General features: G+C 39.8%; 1 protein-coding gene across 1 annotated transcript in view; it reads right to left on the bottom strand.

Annotated features, from left to right (window-relative positions):
- SLC9A9 (solute carrier family 9 member A9) overlaps positions 1 to 16477 on the bottom strand; it is a 612515-nt gene that overhangs the window by 196461 nt on the left and 399577 nt on the right. The window contains exon 12 of the mRNA XM_002716580.5: positions 8655 to 8808. Within this exon, the coding sequence (XP_002716626.2) occupies positions 8655 to 8808 (154 nt within the window). The remainder of the gene's footprint in view (positions 1 to 8654; positions 8809 to 16477) is intronic.

The following is a 16477-nucleotide window of genomic DNA, read 5'->3' as shown; positions in this document are numbered from 1 at the left end:
TAAACAAGAATTTGCCAGTAAAACCGTCTGGACTTATAGTTTTCTTTTTTGGAAGACTTTTAACTATAATTTTGTTTTTTTTTTTTAGTAGATATGATTTAGTTTATTTTTTCTTGAATGGGTTTCTGCAATTTGACAAGAATTATTAAATGTCATCTATATTGTTGAAATAGAAATGCATAGAATTGTTTGCAGCAATTCTTCACTGCTTGATGTCTATAAGGTCTGCCATGACAGTCCTCTTTCATTTCTCCCATTGCTGATTTGGTCCTCTCACTCCCTACCTTTGGTCAGTATGGCTACAATTTTACCAATTGTATTGACCTCTCGAAAGAGTCAGATTTGGGCCATTGATGTTTCTTTATTGCTTCTGTATGATCAATTTCAACGTTTTTGGCTCAAAGCTCTTGTTATACTTCCTTTTGCTTATTTAAAGACCAGTTAGTTCTCTTAATGTTCCATTTAAAAAAATACATTTATTTAATTTATTTTAAAGGCAGAGTGACAGACGGAGAGAGAGGAATCTTTCTTCTTCAGCTCATTCCACAAATGGCCACAATGGCTCTATAATCTTATTTGTTTGTTTCCTCTGTGGTTTGTTTATTAGTTTCCATCTCCTGCCTTTTTCAGGGTTGTTTTAATTCATTTTGTATTCCATTTTAACTTTCTATGGCATTTTTACTATATTATCATTGCTTATATATTTTAGGAGATTCTAAGTTTATTTTGAATTAAATAGAATATAGAAAACTTATCACCTTACACTCTCCATTTTGAAAACCCATAATACAAGGTTAAATTTTTCTTCCAATAATTGTATGTATTTTAAAGCATCTAGGAGAAGAAAGATATTCTATTATATTAAGAGAGATATTTACCATTCATGTTGCTCTTCCTTAATTTTTGTTGCTCCTTCATTCCTCCTTATATCATTTCTGCTTCATCTGAAGAAATTCCTTTGGTACACTTATTTTAAAATGCATATATGATGGTGAAAAATTCCATTCTTACTTTTTTACAGATTGAATAATTTTTTATAATCTTTCTTCAGGTTCACTGTATCTTTCATCTGCTATCCTTTACTTTGTTGTTAATCAATCTAGTTTTATTTTGGTTACTGTTTTTTCAGTTCCAAAATTTCCACTTCTCTCAGTTTAGTATCTTCTCTTCCTTTGTTGTGTTTCCCCCCATTTTCCCATTTGTTTCCATTGTGCTGCTTGTACTTCTTGAGGCATGGTTATAATAGTTGCTTAGAAGTTTAGCCTATTACATCCACCATCTATATCATCTTGGAGTTGGCATCTGAAAATTACCTTTTTCTTTGTGAGATAATAAAGATATTTCTCATTCTTCATATGCTATGTAATTTTTTATTTACATTATAAATTTGGAATATTATATTAAGTAACTTTGTATCTGGTATGTTAAGTGACATAGGATTCTCCTATGGTGAATGTTGATATTTCATGTAATCAGGAATTCAACCAGATTTGGTACTGCCTCCAAGTTTTTTCTTGCCGGTGTTGGCCTATGGTTCCAGTGCCTGTACAGTATTAATGCTGGCAGTGCTCTTTAGATCTGTCTTGCATATGTGCCACCCAATGTCCAATATGGGACCTGGGCAATGTTCTATATTTTAGTTTATTTCTCAAAGCTTTTATCGTTCTGTGTAGGGTCAGGTGCAAGCCCACAGCTGAGGGGTGGGCCTGAAGATTAATAGACAACCTCATCAGATCACTTCCTGACCCCCCTTCTCTCTATAATCTCCTCCATATTTTCTAGCCCCCCAAGCCCCTTTTCCTGGCCCTCTGGTTAGAAGCCAGGCTTAGTTTCCCTACCCTGTGGCATTTTCCCCATGATTTTCCTATAATATTGCACCTGCTTCCAAGGCTAATTAGTGAAAGGATTAAGAGAGCTAAAAACACCATGGGAATTCTCCCCCATGGTATTAGGATCAAGGTTCCTCTGGTTTGAATTATAGGTGTCTGCCCAACTATTTCTTCCATTGTCACCACTGCTGCCTAGTGATTGCTGGGATTGAGGTGAAAGAGAATGAAGCAAACAACAAATGCAGAGCATTTGTCTTCTCTTCCGACCCACAATGGTTTCCTTTCCTGTTCTTTGTGACAGAAACTGTTGTCTTGTAGTTCTTCTTCTTTGTCGTGTTGAATAATTCTGGGTCCAGGCCAAGAGCTTCCAGGGAGGAAAAGAATGGGAAACTTAACAGCTGACTCAATACTGCTCTGAATTCTGGTTTACAACCCTATCTATCCTCTACCTCTTAGTGTTTAAGAGTCCTCATCTAACCGAAACATGTATTTGGTCCAGGGGTTCTAGTTGTATTCAGTGGGAGACAAAGGCTGTCTGTTTACAGAGTCCATTTTGACTAGAAATACAACCATCTCCGTGGCCTTTTGAATAAAACATTTTATCAACTGAAGTTAAAATAACTTTTCTGACTTCGTCTATTTTCTAGAGTAAACATACATCTATTACTTCAGGTAATGCAACTATATTGCGTTGTGTTTTATGATAACAGGCTAAAAAATTCTTTTTAATAGAGCAGAATACCCCTCATTTGGAAAACTTAATAAGTGGGTGAAGCTTATTGATACTGATGTTCTTAAGAGCATGTTTAGAGGAGGCAGCCAGGAACATGGCCAGGAGAGGGTGGCTGGCAGTGATAGAGATAAAGACTGCTCTCTCTGGAACTGGGAAGATTCTGTGTACAGAAAAAAGGTAATAGAAAGAACACCGATGGCCTTGGAAGTACATTTAGGAGCTGCTAATCTCTAATACTTGTTATAAATCTAGGATATTTTTAGATCAATACTAGGTTACTACAGTTATTCAATAACTCTAATGTAATACGTCAAACCTGAATGATTCGAGCAATAAATATTTGCATTTATGAAACACATTGTAGGAGAACCTAAAGAAAATAGAACATAATTTTAAAATGGAGTAGCAAGTAGAGCATACAAAGTGTAAGTCTACATTCAACTGAGTAAATTGGTTTCCATGTTTCATGAGAGATATTTCTCAGGTCTGTCATTTGATTCAAAATTGACACTAAATCAATTGAAAACAATAAAAACATTATAGATTGATTAAATGGAACAAATTACATAGCTGAAAGATTTCTAAGCAAAGGTTATTATGTTAAGAAAGAAACAGAAGTATGTTCTAGAAATAATCTTTTTTGAGCTGCTGGATAAATATAATGCTTTTGGTAAGCATTTTTCTTTAGGAAGTTTTACTTTGAATAGAGAAATAAGAGTTGCTTGTAAAACTAATGAATCTAGTTACTACACAAACTGAACCGTATTCCCCAAAGACTATTTCTTTCTATTTTCTATGTGAGTCACACTTTCACAAATACAGTTAATTAATAACAGTTTGTGTATGTATGTGTGTATGTGTGCATTTGCCATTAGCAATAAAAGAACGTTTAGGTAAGAAAAGGATCCTACGTATCAACTGGGTATCAGTAAGGCAAAATTTGTGAGCCCTTACTATGTGCCTTATTCTTTACATATGCAATACTTAACCCTTACAACGTCTGAAGAGGTAGGTATTCTCACTATTCCAATTTTATAGACAAGAAAGTTGAGACATAGGGAGGTTGAATTTATTACTCATGATTCCATAGCTAGTCAGAGAGGGAGGCAGGGCTGGTTCCTACACAGTCTAACTCCACATTGTGTGTGCCTGATTTACTATGTTAATATATCAATGACGCAGATTATTAAACATGCATGGGACTTTGGCTGCTAGACAGGAAACCAAATAGAGCACAGTTAGATATTAAGGGAGTTTAATTATATGTAGTCACCCCTGACAGTAAATTGATATTTCCTCACTTCACTAATAAAGGAAGTTTGTATGTAAGCAAGTGTACTTAACTCTGCTATTGTTTAAGATTAAAAAATATTGCTAAGGACAGTTCTCACTTTATCTTGCCAATATTCCTATGATGTCTGGTATTTTAAACCTTTGTAGCTAGTGGGTATAAATGATAAAAGAAAGATTCCAGGATGGTTTTTGGTCATACACCAACAATTGAATTTAAACATTTAATTGAAATATTGATGGTGCTAGAATAATTGCACTATTTAAAAGTTATTCACTCTGCAATGGACACAGGCCAGTATGTGCAAATTTGGAGTGGGGGGTGGTTGATTCTGGGTGAAGGCCAATGGCAGGATGGCTTGGGGTCCTGACGATGCTGGGAGATAGGGTATAGATGACAATTTCTTTTAAGTCTGAATTCCTATCATTGAGAAATACACATTTCCCTTCTTGGCTACTTTAGACTGAGGCTGTCTTTGTTTACCTTTAATTGCTCCAGGTCAAAGAGAAAATCCGCACTGAGGAATTTCTGTGTTGCCTGAGCAAGTCCGCCCAGTCACTCACGATGGATGAAGATTTCCTGTGTTTGTTTTTAACAGGCTTGTCTTGGTTATGAAAGTACATCTCTTTTTCCCCCTAGAGGATGTCTTAATCAAGGTAAATTGCAGGCATCAAGAATAAGCTCATTATTCAGAGTGGAGAAGCATACACTGCTTGGGTGTGCAGGCCTTGTGCTGAGGCTGCCTGGGTGAGGAGAGTGTGATTCTGCAGCCAACAGTGGTAATGACCCTGGACCTGCACCTTCACCCAGACCTTTGCTAGGCCTCAGGTAGCTTCTCTCATCATTCCCATTTTATAGATTAGAGACCGAGACACTGAAAGGTTACGCACCTTGCACTTCCATATCTAAGATCCAACACAGAATAAGAACTCAGTAGAAGAAAGCTGGGTATTATTCTTTTGAAGCCACAGTCTGGAGACTGGAAAGGTCACCTGGTTGAAGGCACTTTGTAATGCCATCTGGGAGACAAGTTCTTCTGTACTCAGAATGTTCAGACATTTTGAGGGGCTGAGTCCAATATTCTTATCTGGAGGCGCCCAGGAAAGTTAGGCACTATTTGCAGAAAGATTGTTAGCTCCACGTGGTGCCCTACCAAGCATAGGGTAACCATCCAAAAGTTAATAACCAGGGACACTGCCAGCAAGGGAGCAGCACCCTGTGGGGGTTTGATGTTTATTTGTAAGTGTGTGTGATCCTGAGGCCAGCGGTCCTGTGTACTGGCCTCTGCAGGGCAGGGCTTGCCACCTTTGATGGCCTTTGTTTCCTGGCTCACAGTAGCGCGCTCCTTGGAGACTGTGGGTTGGGCTTCCCTCACTGCCTGTGTTAATGTATTCTGCAGAAGGGAGGATATCTGGATTCTTATCAAGAAACCATTCTGCTGTCTTTTGCAGGAAAACCTCCAAAAAAATTGCTGGAGGAGTCTTTTCTTTTTCTCTAGAATTTTAAGAAACAAAGGTCCGATTTATTTCAAATGCTGAATTCCAAATGTTTTAATTTTATTTTCTAAAAGAAGATTAAGCAGACGCAAGACTAGAAACTTGAAGGGTGCTTTAAATAAGACTTAATCAATGGAGACCTTGTTTCACATATAAAGATTATCTTGAGTTTCTCCAAGAGTGAATTCATTGCTGTTTTAAAGTCATTTCCATCACAGTACAATTTATATGAATGCTATCGATGTATGCATTATACAAAACATTTTATTTGCATCTTATGGTGGTAGTTGGTGACTGAATGGAAAATTTTATAGGATAAAAAACAAGCTCAAGTAAATACGTAATATTTTAAGAGAAATATGTAGAATCAAGTAAGGCAGGTCATGTGAAGTGTCTAAACAAATCATATTCCAAGCAAGGACATTTGTGCTCATTTCAAATCACATTTGCCTTCCATGCCCTTTGATTTCTCCATTTGTGTCATTTTATTACAACTTCAACTTATTTATATTTGGCTACTTTATGGAAAGAACTGACATGACAGCTGCTGGGTAAACAAGCAAAGCCTTGCTGAATATAGCCTAACTGATGGGCAACTGAGTTTAAAAGCTATAATGGAGTTGAGAAGTCCATTGATAGCATTATAAACCATGACAGGACAGTGGTATCACTATAACATAGTTGAGCCAAGTTTATATCATGTGTGTGTGTGTGTGTGTGCACATGAACTTGTGGTCCTGTCCTTCTTTCTTAAAGTGAGCCCTGCCTCCCTCTAGTGTAGGAACTGAGGGATCTAAACTGTAGACTCAGGGGTGCCTGGCCCTGGGCTACTCCAGCCAAATCTGGCAGTACTCCGTTCCTACCCCTGCCAGGGCACAGGCAGTCTCAACCAGTGGTTCTCAACGTATGGTCCTGAGACCAGTGGCACCAGCATTTCCTGCAATGTCATAGAAATGTAAGTTCTCAGGCCTTGACCCAGACCTACTGGATCAGAAACTTGAGCAAGGCACCAGCAATTTGGGTTTTAATGTGCCCTCCGGGTGGTTCTGATGCTCACTCGAGTGTGAGAGCTCTTGGTCTTGTCCTTGCTGCCTTGTGTTCTGTCTGCCCGAGTTACTTCCCGGGCACTCTGGTCTATGAACTTAAGTTTTTCCACTTTGGTTTCCTCCCACATGGGTCTCTGGTCTCTCTGACTGGGTTTTGGTCTTATCTTCAGATTTATATACCCCAACTGAGATGATCGTACTGCTCAACAGGTTTGAATCTCTCAGCTCCTTTCCTAAAGTGTATCAGAGCCCTGCCTTTACCCTCTCCCCCCTCGAGTTTCTGAATCAGTGGGGCTATCTACAGCCAATTCCTACTGGGGCATTCTGTGACCAGACAACACCATGTTGTGCCCCTGGGTTTCATTCTTGGTTGTGGCTCCTGACTCCAGCTTGCTGCTAATGTGCGCCCTGGGAGGCAGCAGTGACGACTCCAGTAGGTGTGTCCCTGCCACCACAAGGGAGTCCCTGATTGCATTCATGGCTCCTGGCTTTGGTTGCACTGTGGGCATTTGGGCAGTGAACCAGTGAAACCAGTGAATGTGACCTCCGACCCTTTGGTTGTCTCTTTCTGTCTCTCTCCCTCTTAAAGAAATAAATAAACTTATGACACCTATTTGAAGTCAATGGATGCCTTTGGAAAATCTCTCACTGCAAGAGTTAGGAAGAGAGTTACTCTTTTTAGAGTAAAGAAAGAAATAGTATAAATCAAATTATATTTTTTTTTATTTTAAGAATATGTTGATATCACTATTTTATGTCCTGAAAATTCTAATTTACTTAATGGGCAATTCAATAGTTTTATGTTGTAGGGATTGGCATCTTCTAATTTTTGCTTTCCAAGACTACATTGTTCCATGTATGGATTCACCTACTGAATTTTATTTTCCAGAAACCTGAACCTACTACAATCTTCCCTAACAGATCACAGGGGACCCCATGCTATCGAGTTTAATGCAATATGTGTACTCATCCATAGGAGCCGATAGGCAGCCACCACTGTGAGAGAAATTGCAGGCCACATTTATATACCCAGGACATAATTCAACAAGCATTTCGAAACACTCTCTATTCACCTTTAGTCAGAGCCCTTTTATATGTGTAGCGATATTCACAGTACTTCTGGAAGTCCTTTTTTCCCCTTGAATTCAGTTTAATGCATAGCCTCTTGGCCTGCTAAACATAAGCTTTCTTATACTAAGCCTCTGATTCCTGCTTCTGCTTCCTCTTCTTCAAATGTATAGAAAATTATTAGAAAGTATTTCACAAAAACTTTACATTTGTGGTTCTATCTATTTAATTTCTCATGAATTATTTATTCAGTCCTACCATGTGCCAAACACGATACGAGGTACTGGGATAATAGAGCCCTTAGGTGTAAGAATCGTCTTCAAAGTCTCTTGCCATTCCGGGGGATCTTTTCCCATCAGATGCCAAGGGTAGGAACCTGTCTTACCAAGGGTGAATGGCAAGTGCATGATCACTAAAATAAATGGATTTGAGGAAATAAAATGCTGCTTGCTTAAAGCACTGGTACCTTCTGGAAAATAAAAATAAGGACCCAGGTCTCAGAAACATTTAAATAAAGACAACGTTCTAAAATAGTTTTATCCATTCTCACAGCAGGTACCAGCTTTTATCACCCACCTTTGTCACTAATCTGTTACCCCCATACTTCATGTGTATGGTAATTACCTTCCAGGCACTGTTTATTAGAGCAACCCTAACTGAAGCCTTGACCTCCATTTCCTGTGAGAAAGTATCTAACTTACATCTATAGCATCCCTTTGGCTAAACATATGATTGAACAACCAAATAGGTTTAAGCATTGTCTGTATTCCTATTTCTATCTTAAATTTAAGATTTAAAAGACAAAGATTTAAAAACAAAGCATTCACTTTCTCCTAGGTATTCCAGCATTTTTTTTAGTATCAAACCTTATTGGACTGTACCTTAAGGACAATATTTGTGTCCTACTTATTTTTGTAAACTCCATAGCATACTTATTATACTCAAATACTATTAACTAGGAGAATTAATAGGTAGACAAATCCATTTCTAGGAACACACTGTACATAGCAAAAGTCAGTGTGGCTGGTGCTAGGTCATACTGCTTCCCTTTGGTAATGAAGGTCAGCTTGCCCCAAGGGCAAGTTAGGGTACAGATATGCCATTGCACTCTTGACCAAGTCAACAACACCACAAGTAGAACAGCACAGCCAAGCTCTGTAACAACTTCCTTTGCTAAACAGTGCCACTCACCGGATCTGAAGCCAAGTCAGCATGGGGGTCGTTCCACCTCCGAACACCCAGACGGTGAAGAACACCAGGAGCAGGGTGGTGGTGAACATCATTTGCTTGGGCTGAGATCCTGTGTTCCGAATGGCTAAGGCAAATGCGATGGCTCCTCGCAAACCTTGCAGGGGACACCAGGAGGAAAAAAAAATCTTGCATGTCTCATTCTCATTTCAATGGAATGATAATTACAATTTGCAATCACAAGTACTTTTTGTTTTATTTTTAAAAAGTATCCAGGGTGGGCGCTGTGGCATAGCGGGTAAAGCCAACACCTGCAATGCCAGCAGTTTGAGACCCGACTGCTCCACTCTGATCCAGCTCTCTGCTATGGCCTGGGAAAGCAGTAGAAGATGGCCCAAGTCTTTGGGTTCCTGCACCTGTGTGGGAGACCCAGAAGAAGCTCCTGGCTCCTGGCTTCGGATCGGCCCAGCTCTGGCCATTGCAACCATCTGGAGAGTGAACCAGTGGATAGAAGCCCTCTCTCTCTCTCTCGCTCTCTCTCTATCTCTTCTCTCTGACTTTCAAATAAATAAATAAATCTTTAAAAAAATAAAAAATATCTCTGTTTATGTGTTGTTTCCTTAAAATGTGGGCATGTTGTTGCCCACTATTTTTTTTAAAGATTTGATTTATTTATTTGAGAGGCAGAGTAACAGACGGTGAGAGGGAGAGACTGGTCTTCGTTTTATTGGTTCACTCCCCAAATGGCCGCAACACAGGGAGCTGCTCAGATCTGAAGCCAGGAGCCAGGAGCTTCTTCCTGGTCTCCCATGCGAGTGCAGGGGCCCAAGGCTTGGGCCATCCTCCACTGCTTTCCCAGGCCACAGCAGAGAGCTGGATTAGAAGAGAAGCAGCCAGAACTAGATCCGGCACCCATGAGGGATGCCGATATGATTAACCTACTGTGCCACGGAGCTGGCCCTGCCCACTGTGTTTTCTAAATGACATCTTTTCTTTTTTCTTTTTTTTTTTCTGAAAGATTTACTTGTGCATTTGAAAGGCAGAGTTACAGAGAGGCAGAGGCAAAGAGAGAGAAAGAGAATTTTTCCATCCACTGTTTCACTCCCCAGAGGGCCACACCGGCTGAAGCTGGGCCTATCTGAAGCCAGGAGCCAGGAGCCTCCTCCAGGTCTCCCACTTGGGTTCAGAGGCCAAGGACTTGGGCCATCTTCCACTGCTTTCTCAGGACATAGCAGAGAGCTGGATCAGAAGAGGAGGAGCAGGTGAGTCTTGAACCAGCACCCCTATGGGATGCCGGGTACTGCAGGCTGTGGCTTTACCAGCAATGCCACAGCGCGGGCCCCACAATTACTTTTTAAACTAAACGGGTATTTTCAAGTGATTGTAGGTGCATACGTTAGGGAAGATCTCTTTCTCTCTCAGGGTCTCCCCTTCTGTGTGTCACTCTGCCTTCTAAATAAATTTAAAAAATAAATCTTTTGTAATAAATAATTGTAAAAGATAGATCTATTGTAAGATATAATAGAGAGCATTACTGTGTACTCTTCCTCAGTTTCCCCAGAATGAAACTGGGGGCCATCCTCAGTTTATACGCAGAACCTTAGCAAAGTCTTTTTCCCAGAATACAGCCATGGGCACCAGGAAGATATGGATATTTCCATCACTACAAGCATCCTTCATGTTGTCCCTTGTACTGTCACTCTGATTTCCCTCCCACAGACTCCCTCCAGAATCCCTGGCAATCAGTCATCTGATATCTCCATTTGTACAATTTTGTCATTTCAAGAATGTGCTGGCTTTGGAATCATCCAGTATATAGCCTTTTAGAATTGCCTTTTTGCTCTCAGCACAATTTTCTGTATTTTCATCCCAGGTATTGGATGTATCAGGGGTCTTCAAAAAAGTTCATGAAAAATGTGTATTGTGAGAAAACTATGCTAGGATTTCAAAGCTTATTTTTGGCACCAAAATAAACGTATCATTGAATTCCATCCATGAACTTTTTGAAGTCTCCTTATATCAAAAGCCTGTTCCTTTTTGTTGTTGAGTAGCATCCCATGTTAATGAAGTTGCACAGTTTGTACGCACATCCTTGAAGGACATGAGAGTTGTTTACAGTTTGGGCCATTACATATAAAACTGCTGAAATTTGCATGCAATTTTCTGTGTGAATGTTAGTTTTCATATAAGAATGCCCAGGACTGTGGTATTTGCATATTTGGTTTTTAAAGAAATTACCAAAATGTTCTCTAGAGTGGCTATTTTGCATTGCTACCAGCAATATAAAGTGATCCAATTTCTCTGAATCATTACCAGATTTGGTGTTGCCACTATTTTTTGTTTCACCTATTCTGATAGGTATGTGGTGATAGCTTATCATGGCTTTAATCTGCACTTTCCTGATGGCCAACGATGTTGAATATTTTTTAATGTGCTTATCATCTATATATCCTCTTGAGTGAAATAGCTCTTTATATCTTTTTCTCACTTTCTAATTGGATTGGTAGGGTTTTTGACTGTTGAGCTTTCAATGTTCTTTTTATGTTCTAGATTACAGTCCTTTGTTGGATATACAGTTTGCAAGCATATTTCCTCCCACTTGTCATTTCATCCTCTTAACATAGTCTTTTACAGAGCCTACATTTTTAGTTTTGATGAAATCTGATTTGCTGATTTTCCCTTTTATGAATCATACTATTGGAGTCAAGTCTCAGAACTCTTTGTGTTATCTTAGATTCCAAAGATTTTCTCCTATTTTTTTTCTAGGAGTTTTACAGTTCTATAAGTTACATTTAAATCTGTCATCATCTTGAGTTAATTTTTGCATAAGGAGAGCAGTTTAGGTTGAGGCTCATTTTTTTCCCCACCTATGAGTGTCTAATTGCTCCATTAAATAGTTTTGGACTTTTGTCAAAAATCAGTTGGATATGTTTGTGTGGGATTCTCTCTGAGTTCTATATTTGGCACCATGGATCTGTGTCTATCCCTCCTCTAATAGAGCACTGTCTTGATTATTTTGGCTACTAAGTAAACGTTAATATTCCATAGAATGATTCTTTCAAATTTATTTTTCATCTCCAAACTTGTTTCAGATATTCTATTCCTTTTATCTTTCCATAAAATTCTAAAATAATATTGCTCATAGCTACAGAAAATCTTTCCAGAAATAACTACTTTTTAAAAAGAAAATATGTCAGACATCAGGAAAAATGAAGCTTAGAGATCACTGAAAATTGATAATAGGCATTTAAAAATTACTCTAGATTGAGTCTCTACTTTCGCAAATTCTACTTCATAAAATTAAGTTACTAAAATCAGCTTCTTTCCTCGTTTCATCTTTTCTTCTTTAATAACAATATGCTAATTAATTTTTATGAATCTAATATATTTGTAAGAACTAGTAAAAAATTGTCTCATAGAACTTCAAATAAAAGTATGATGACACTTAGAAAAACAGAGATATAGATTTTCAAGAAAAATAAATACAAGCACTGGTAGTAGGGGCTGGTGTTGTGGTGCAGCAGGGTAAGCTACAGCCTTTCCATAGGAGTGTCCATGCGAGTCCCAGCTGTTTCCCTTCAGATCCAGCTCACTGCTAAGGCACCTGGGAAAGCAGCAGAGATGGCCCAAGTGCTCGGGCTCTGCACCCTGTGGGAGACGCAGGTGGAGTTCCCGCTTCCTGGCTCAGGTCTGGCCCAGCCTTGGCTCTTGCAGCCATCTGGAGAGTGAAGCAGCAGATAGATCTCTTTTTCTTTCTGTCTCTCCCCTTTTGCGTGTTACTCTGCCTTCCAAATAAACTTAAAAATACATGTTTGTTGTTGTTGTTCTTGATTCTTTTTTAAAAGCACACAGGTAGTGAAAGGAAAGGAGGTAAGTGGAAGGTCTCTCCTGGGTAACTCAGGAATTGCCAGATAGTAAGGGTCCCTATTGTGCTGTGTAACAGGACAAATAAAGATTTATAATGACAGCAAGTACAAGTCAAAGAGGTAGTGATTGGTTGTTTTCTTAGGAAGGTTTAAATCACATATATAAAATAACAGCAATTCAGTTTTTGTAGTATTTACTGAATCATCTAGGTTTCCAAATCTTTATTTATAGATTAAGAACCATTTTAAAAATTGGATAAAACACAGGATGAGGAAAACAATAGCTATCCTGGTTGTCATTAGCAGAATATAATGCTCCTTTCTAATCTCCATGCTCAGAATATACAAGAGACAAATGGCCTAACACAAGATCCAGAGGATTAGACTACAGACTCGACACATTTTGCCTGAAACAAGGAAGCCTCAGAAAGAGGAACATGTATTCTGATTATAAAATAGCTTCAAGGAACAAAGTGTAATGGAGGAAGGAGATTATTCTAAATCTCTATGTAGACAAGGAAATGGCCTGAAGATAAGGAAGATAACATTTGAAGTAGATATTAATAAAAAAGTTCTCGTACATCAGAAATTCTGAATACTCGAGATGGATTTTCAAGAAGAAAAGTGTCGCTACCAAGGGTGTTCATGCATTCAGACCCAGCTGCGGACAAGATTAACCCTTCGGAATTAATCCTTGGGGATTAATCCTTGGGGATATTTTTTAATTGAAAAAAATTATTTATGAGCAGCAGAGTGGGAGAGAGAGCGAGCGAGCGTGAGAAAGTGCTTCCATCTGCTGATTCACTCTCCAAATGCAACAGCCAGCGATGGGCTTGGACCAGAGCCAAGAGCTGGCAATGCAATCCACATCTCCCCTGGGGTTGCAGGAGCTTAATTACTTGAGTCATCACTGCTGCCTCCCAGGATCTGCACTGAGAGGAGGTTGGAGGTTGGAGTCAGGAGCCAGGAGCCAGAGTCAAGTTTTTTTTTTTTTTTTTTTTTTTTTTTTTTTTTTGACAGGCAGAGTGGACAGTGAGAGAGAGAGACAGAGAGAAAGGTCTTCCTTTGCCATTGGTTCACCCTCCAATGGCCACCGCGGCCGGCACGCTGCGGCCAGCGCACCGCGCTGATCCGATGGCAGGAGCCAGGAGCCAGGTGCTTTTCCTGGTCTCCCATGGGGTGCAGGGCCCAAGCACCTGGGCCATCCTCCACTGCACTCCCTGGCCACAGCAGAGGGCTGGCCTGGAAGAGGGGCAACCGGGACAGAATCCGGCGCCCCGACCGGGACTAGAACCCGGTGTGCCGGCACCGCTAGGCGGAGGATTAGCCTAGTGAGCCGCGGCGCCGGCCTCAGAGTCAAGTATTGAATCCAGGCACTCTGGTGTGGGATGTGGGTGCTTTAACTACCAAGCTAAATGCCTATTGCCTGAAGACTATTTTAATAATCTTCTCCAGGTAACATAAATGGTGTCATTAGGCACCGAGAACTGAAACAGTCTTGCAACTGACTTCTACATCTGAGCGAGTTTGTAGGTCAAGGTAAAGTTCCTGCCAGTGTTTAATGAAAGCATAGGGGCCAGCGCTGTGGCATAGAGGATAAAGCCACCTATATTGTCAGCATCCCATATGGGCACTGGTTCGAGTCCCAGCTGCTCCACTTCAAATCTGGCTCTCTGCTGTGGCCTGGGAAAGCAGAAGATGGCCCAAATCCTTGGGCCCCTGCATTCATGTGGGAGACCTGGAAAAAGCTCCTGTCTCCTGGCTTCAGATAGATGCAGCTCTGGCCATTGTGGCCATCTGGGGAGTGAACCAGCGGATGAAAGACCTCTCTCTCTCTCTCTTTTTTTTATTTTTTATTTTTTTGACAGGCAGAGTGGACAGTGAGAGAGAGAGAGAGACAGAGAGAAAGGTCTTCCTTTGCCATTGGTTCACCCTTCAATGGCTGCCGCGGCCGGCGCACCGCGCTGATCCCGTGGCAGGAGCCAGGTACTTACCCTGGTCTCCCATGGGGTGCAGGGCCCAAGTACTTGGGACATCCTCCACTGCACTCCCTGGCCACAGCAGAGAGCTGGCCTGGAAGAGGGGCAACCGGGACAGAATCCGGCACCCCGACCGGGACTAGAACCTGGTGTGCCGGCGCCGCAAGGTGGAGGATTAGCCTAGTGAGCCGCGGCACTCTCTCTCTCTCTTCCTCTGTCTTTCTGTAACTCTGCATTTCAAATAAATAAATATTTTTAAAAGGTAGCATAAAATTAGAAATAGAAGGTGATTTTTTAATCTTTTTGTTTTCTTCAAGTTCATATTGCTACAAGTGTCAATAGGCAGCTTTACCTCAAATAAGGTGATGTCAGACATGAGGTCGTGAGTCTCTAAGTATTGGTTCTTATTGCTACAGATATTTGTGGGGATTTTTACTTTTAGTTTTTGTAGGAAATGATAGGCATTTACCATGCCACGCTCACTGAAAACTCTCATGCTGGTTATCAAGGGCAAGGAAGTAAGCAATCATTAATCTTCCTGAGTATATTTAATAATGTATTGTTATTGTGTTAAACAAGCATAACTATGCTCCTAAATCTAAATTATCTATACAGGACAAGCTCTTGGTTTAAAATATGCCCAAAATATATGTTATTCTGACTTCTGAAAATATATATAGCCTACATACAAAGATCTCTATATTTATAGGACAACCTTATATTTATACATAAAGATCTCTGGGAAAAAAAATGGAAAAGTACAGCCCTGGCCTCATGCAGGTTAAGAAACAAGGCTAGGGCCAAACTCCTAGACAGAAGGATGCCTTCTTGGCATGATGACCACCTAAAAGAACAGGGTGTTTTAAAGCAAGGATCAGCTGTCCATTGTCTTGGTCACATGTGGCACACATGGCATATGCCTTCCGTGAGATGGTGTGGCAGCTCTGGAACATGGCTGCGAGAATGGCAAGGGTGCTGAGCGGACAAAGTGAAGCTAATCCACAACTCCGCCAGGATGAACCACTGCCTATGTCCTATCCATCCTTTATGACTCTACAAATTACTTCTCACACAATCAGAGCCTAGATAAATGTCAAATCAATGGCCATTCATTGCTTCATTTAATACACATGTATTGATTACCTCCTATTTAGAGGCTCTGTGCATACAGTTCTTGTCTTCTTAACACCATGGATTTGAGTAATCAGGAATTTAGGATTGAAACAAACTATTTAGACTATCAGCAAAATACTAAAAAAGAAAATTAATACTGACTTAGGATTTCCTTTTTAACAAAACATTATTTTCAAAGAATATATGACATTTCCCCTAGAAACCCAGGAAATACAGAACTTGTCAAAACATGTATTTTGTTTTAAGGGTATTTTGACCTTTTGTATTTACGTTTCTTTTTCTCCTTGCTTTGGTCAACCAGTTGAAATAATTCTATACTTTTGGGAACTGATAGGTTACACTATTTAATTTTTAATGAATTTATTTTGTAGAGTTTTGGCATATTTCATATACTCAATTGGAAAGTTAGTATCATGGAGAATAAAGGAATTACCTGCAATTAAATGTGGTTTCATTTAAGATTCTTCCCTAAGGGATTCTGATGTTAATTATGTTGATGTTTGATTCCCAACAATAGAAAATTATTGAACCACTAAAGGCTTTCTAGCAAAAGACCCCAGCTGCAGAAAATGTGCAGCTTCCTGTTTATCTTTAAAGAGCAAACTGACTTTTTCTCTCTCTCTCTCACTATCCACTCTGCCTGTCAAAAAAAAAAAAAGAGCAAACTGAAACTTTTAATCAATTATGACTTTGCAAATATATTCTGAATAGGTGAAGGTCAGACACAACTACATTTAAATCACAAGACTGTAAGTACCTGTTAGGGCATCTTTTGGAAAGAGGCAAAGCAATAGGAAAAACTATAAATATTTATTGAGTGCTCACTACATGCTAAGGTTTATCCATG

This window comes from Oryctolagus cuniculus, chromosome 4 (genome assembly GCF_964237555.1).
Source record: "Oryctolagus cuniculus chromosome 4, mOryCun1.1, whole genome shotgun sequence".
Lineage (NCBI taxonomy): Eukaryota > Metazoa > Chordata > Mammalia > Lagomorpha > Leporidae > Oryctolagus > Oryctolagus cuniculus.
This window is presented reverse-complemented; position numbering and strand designations above follow the sequence as displayed.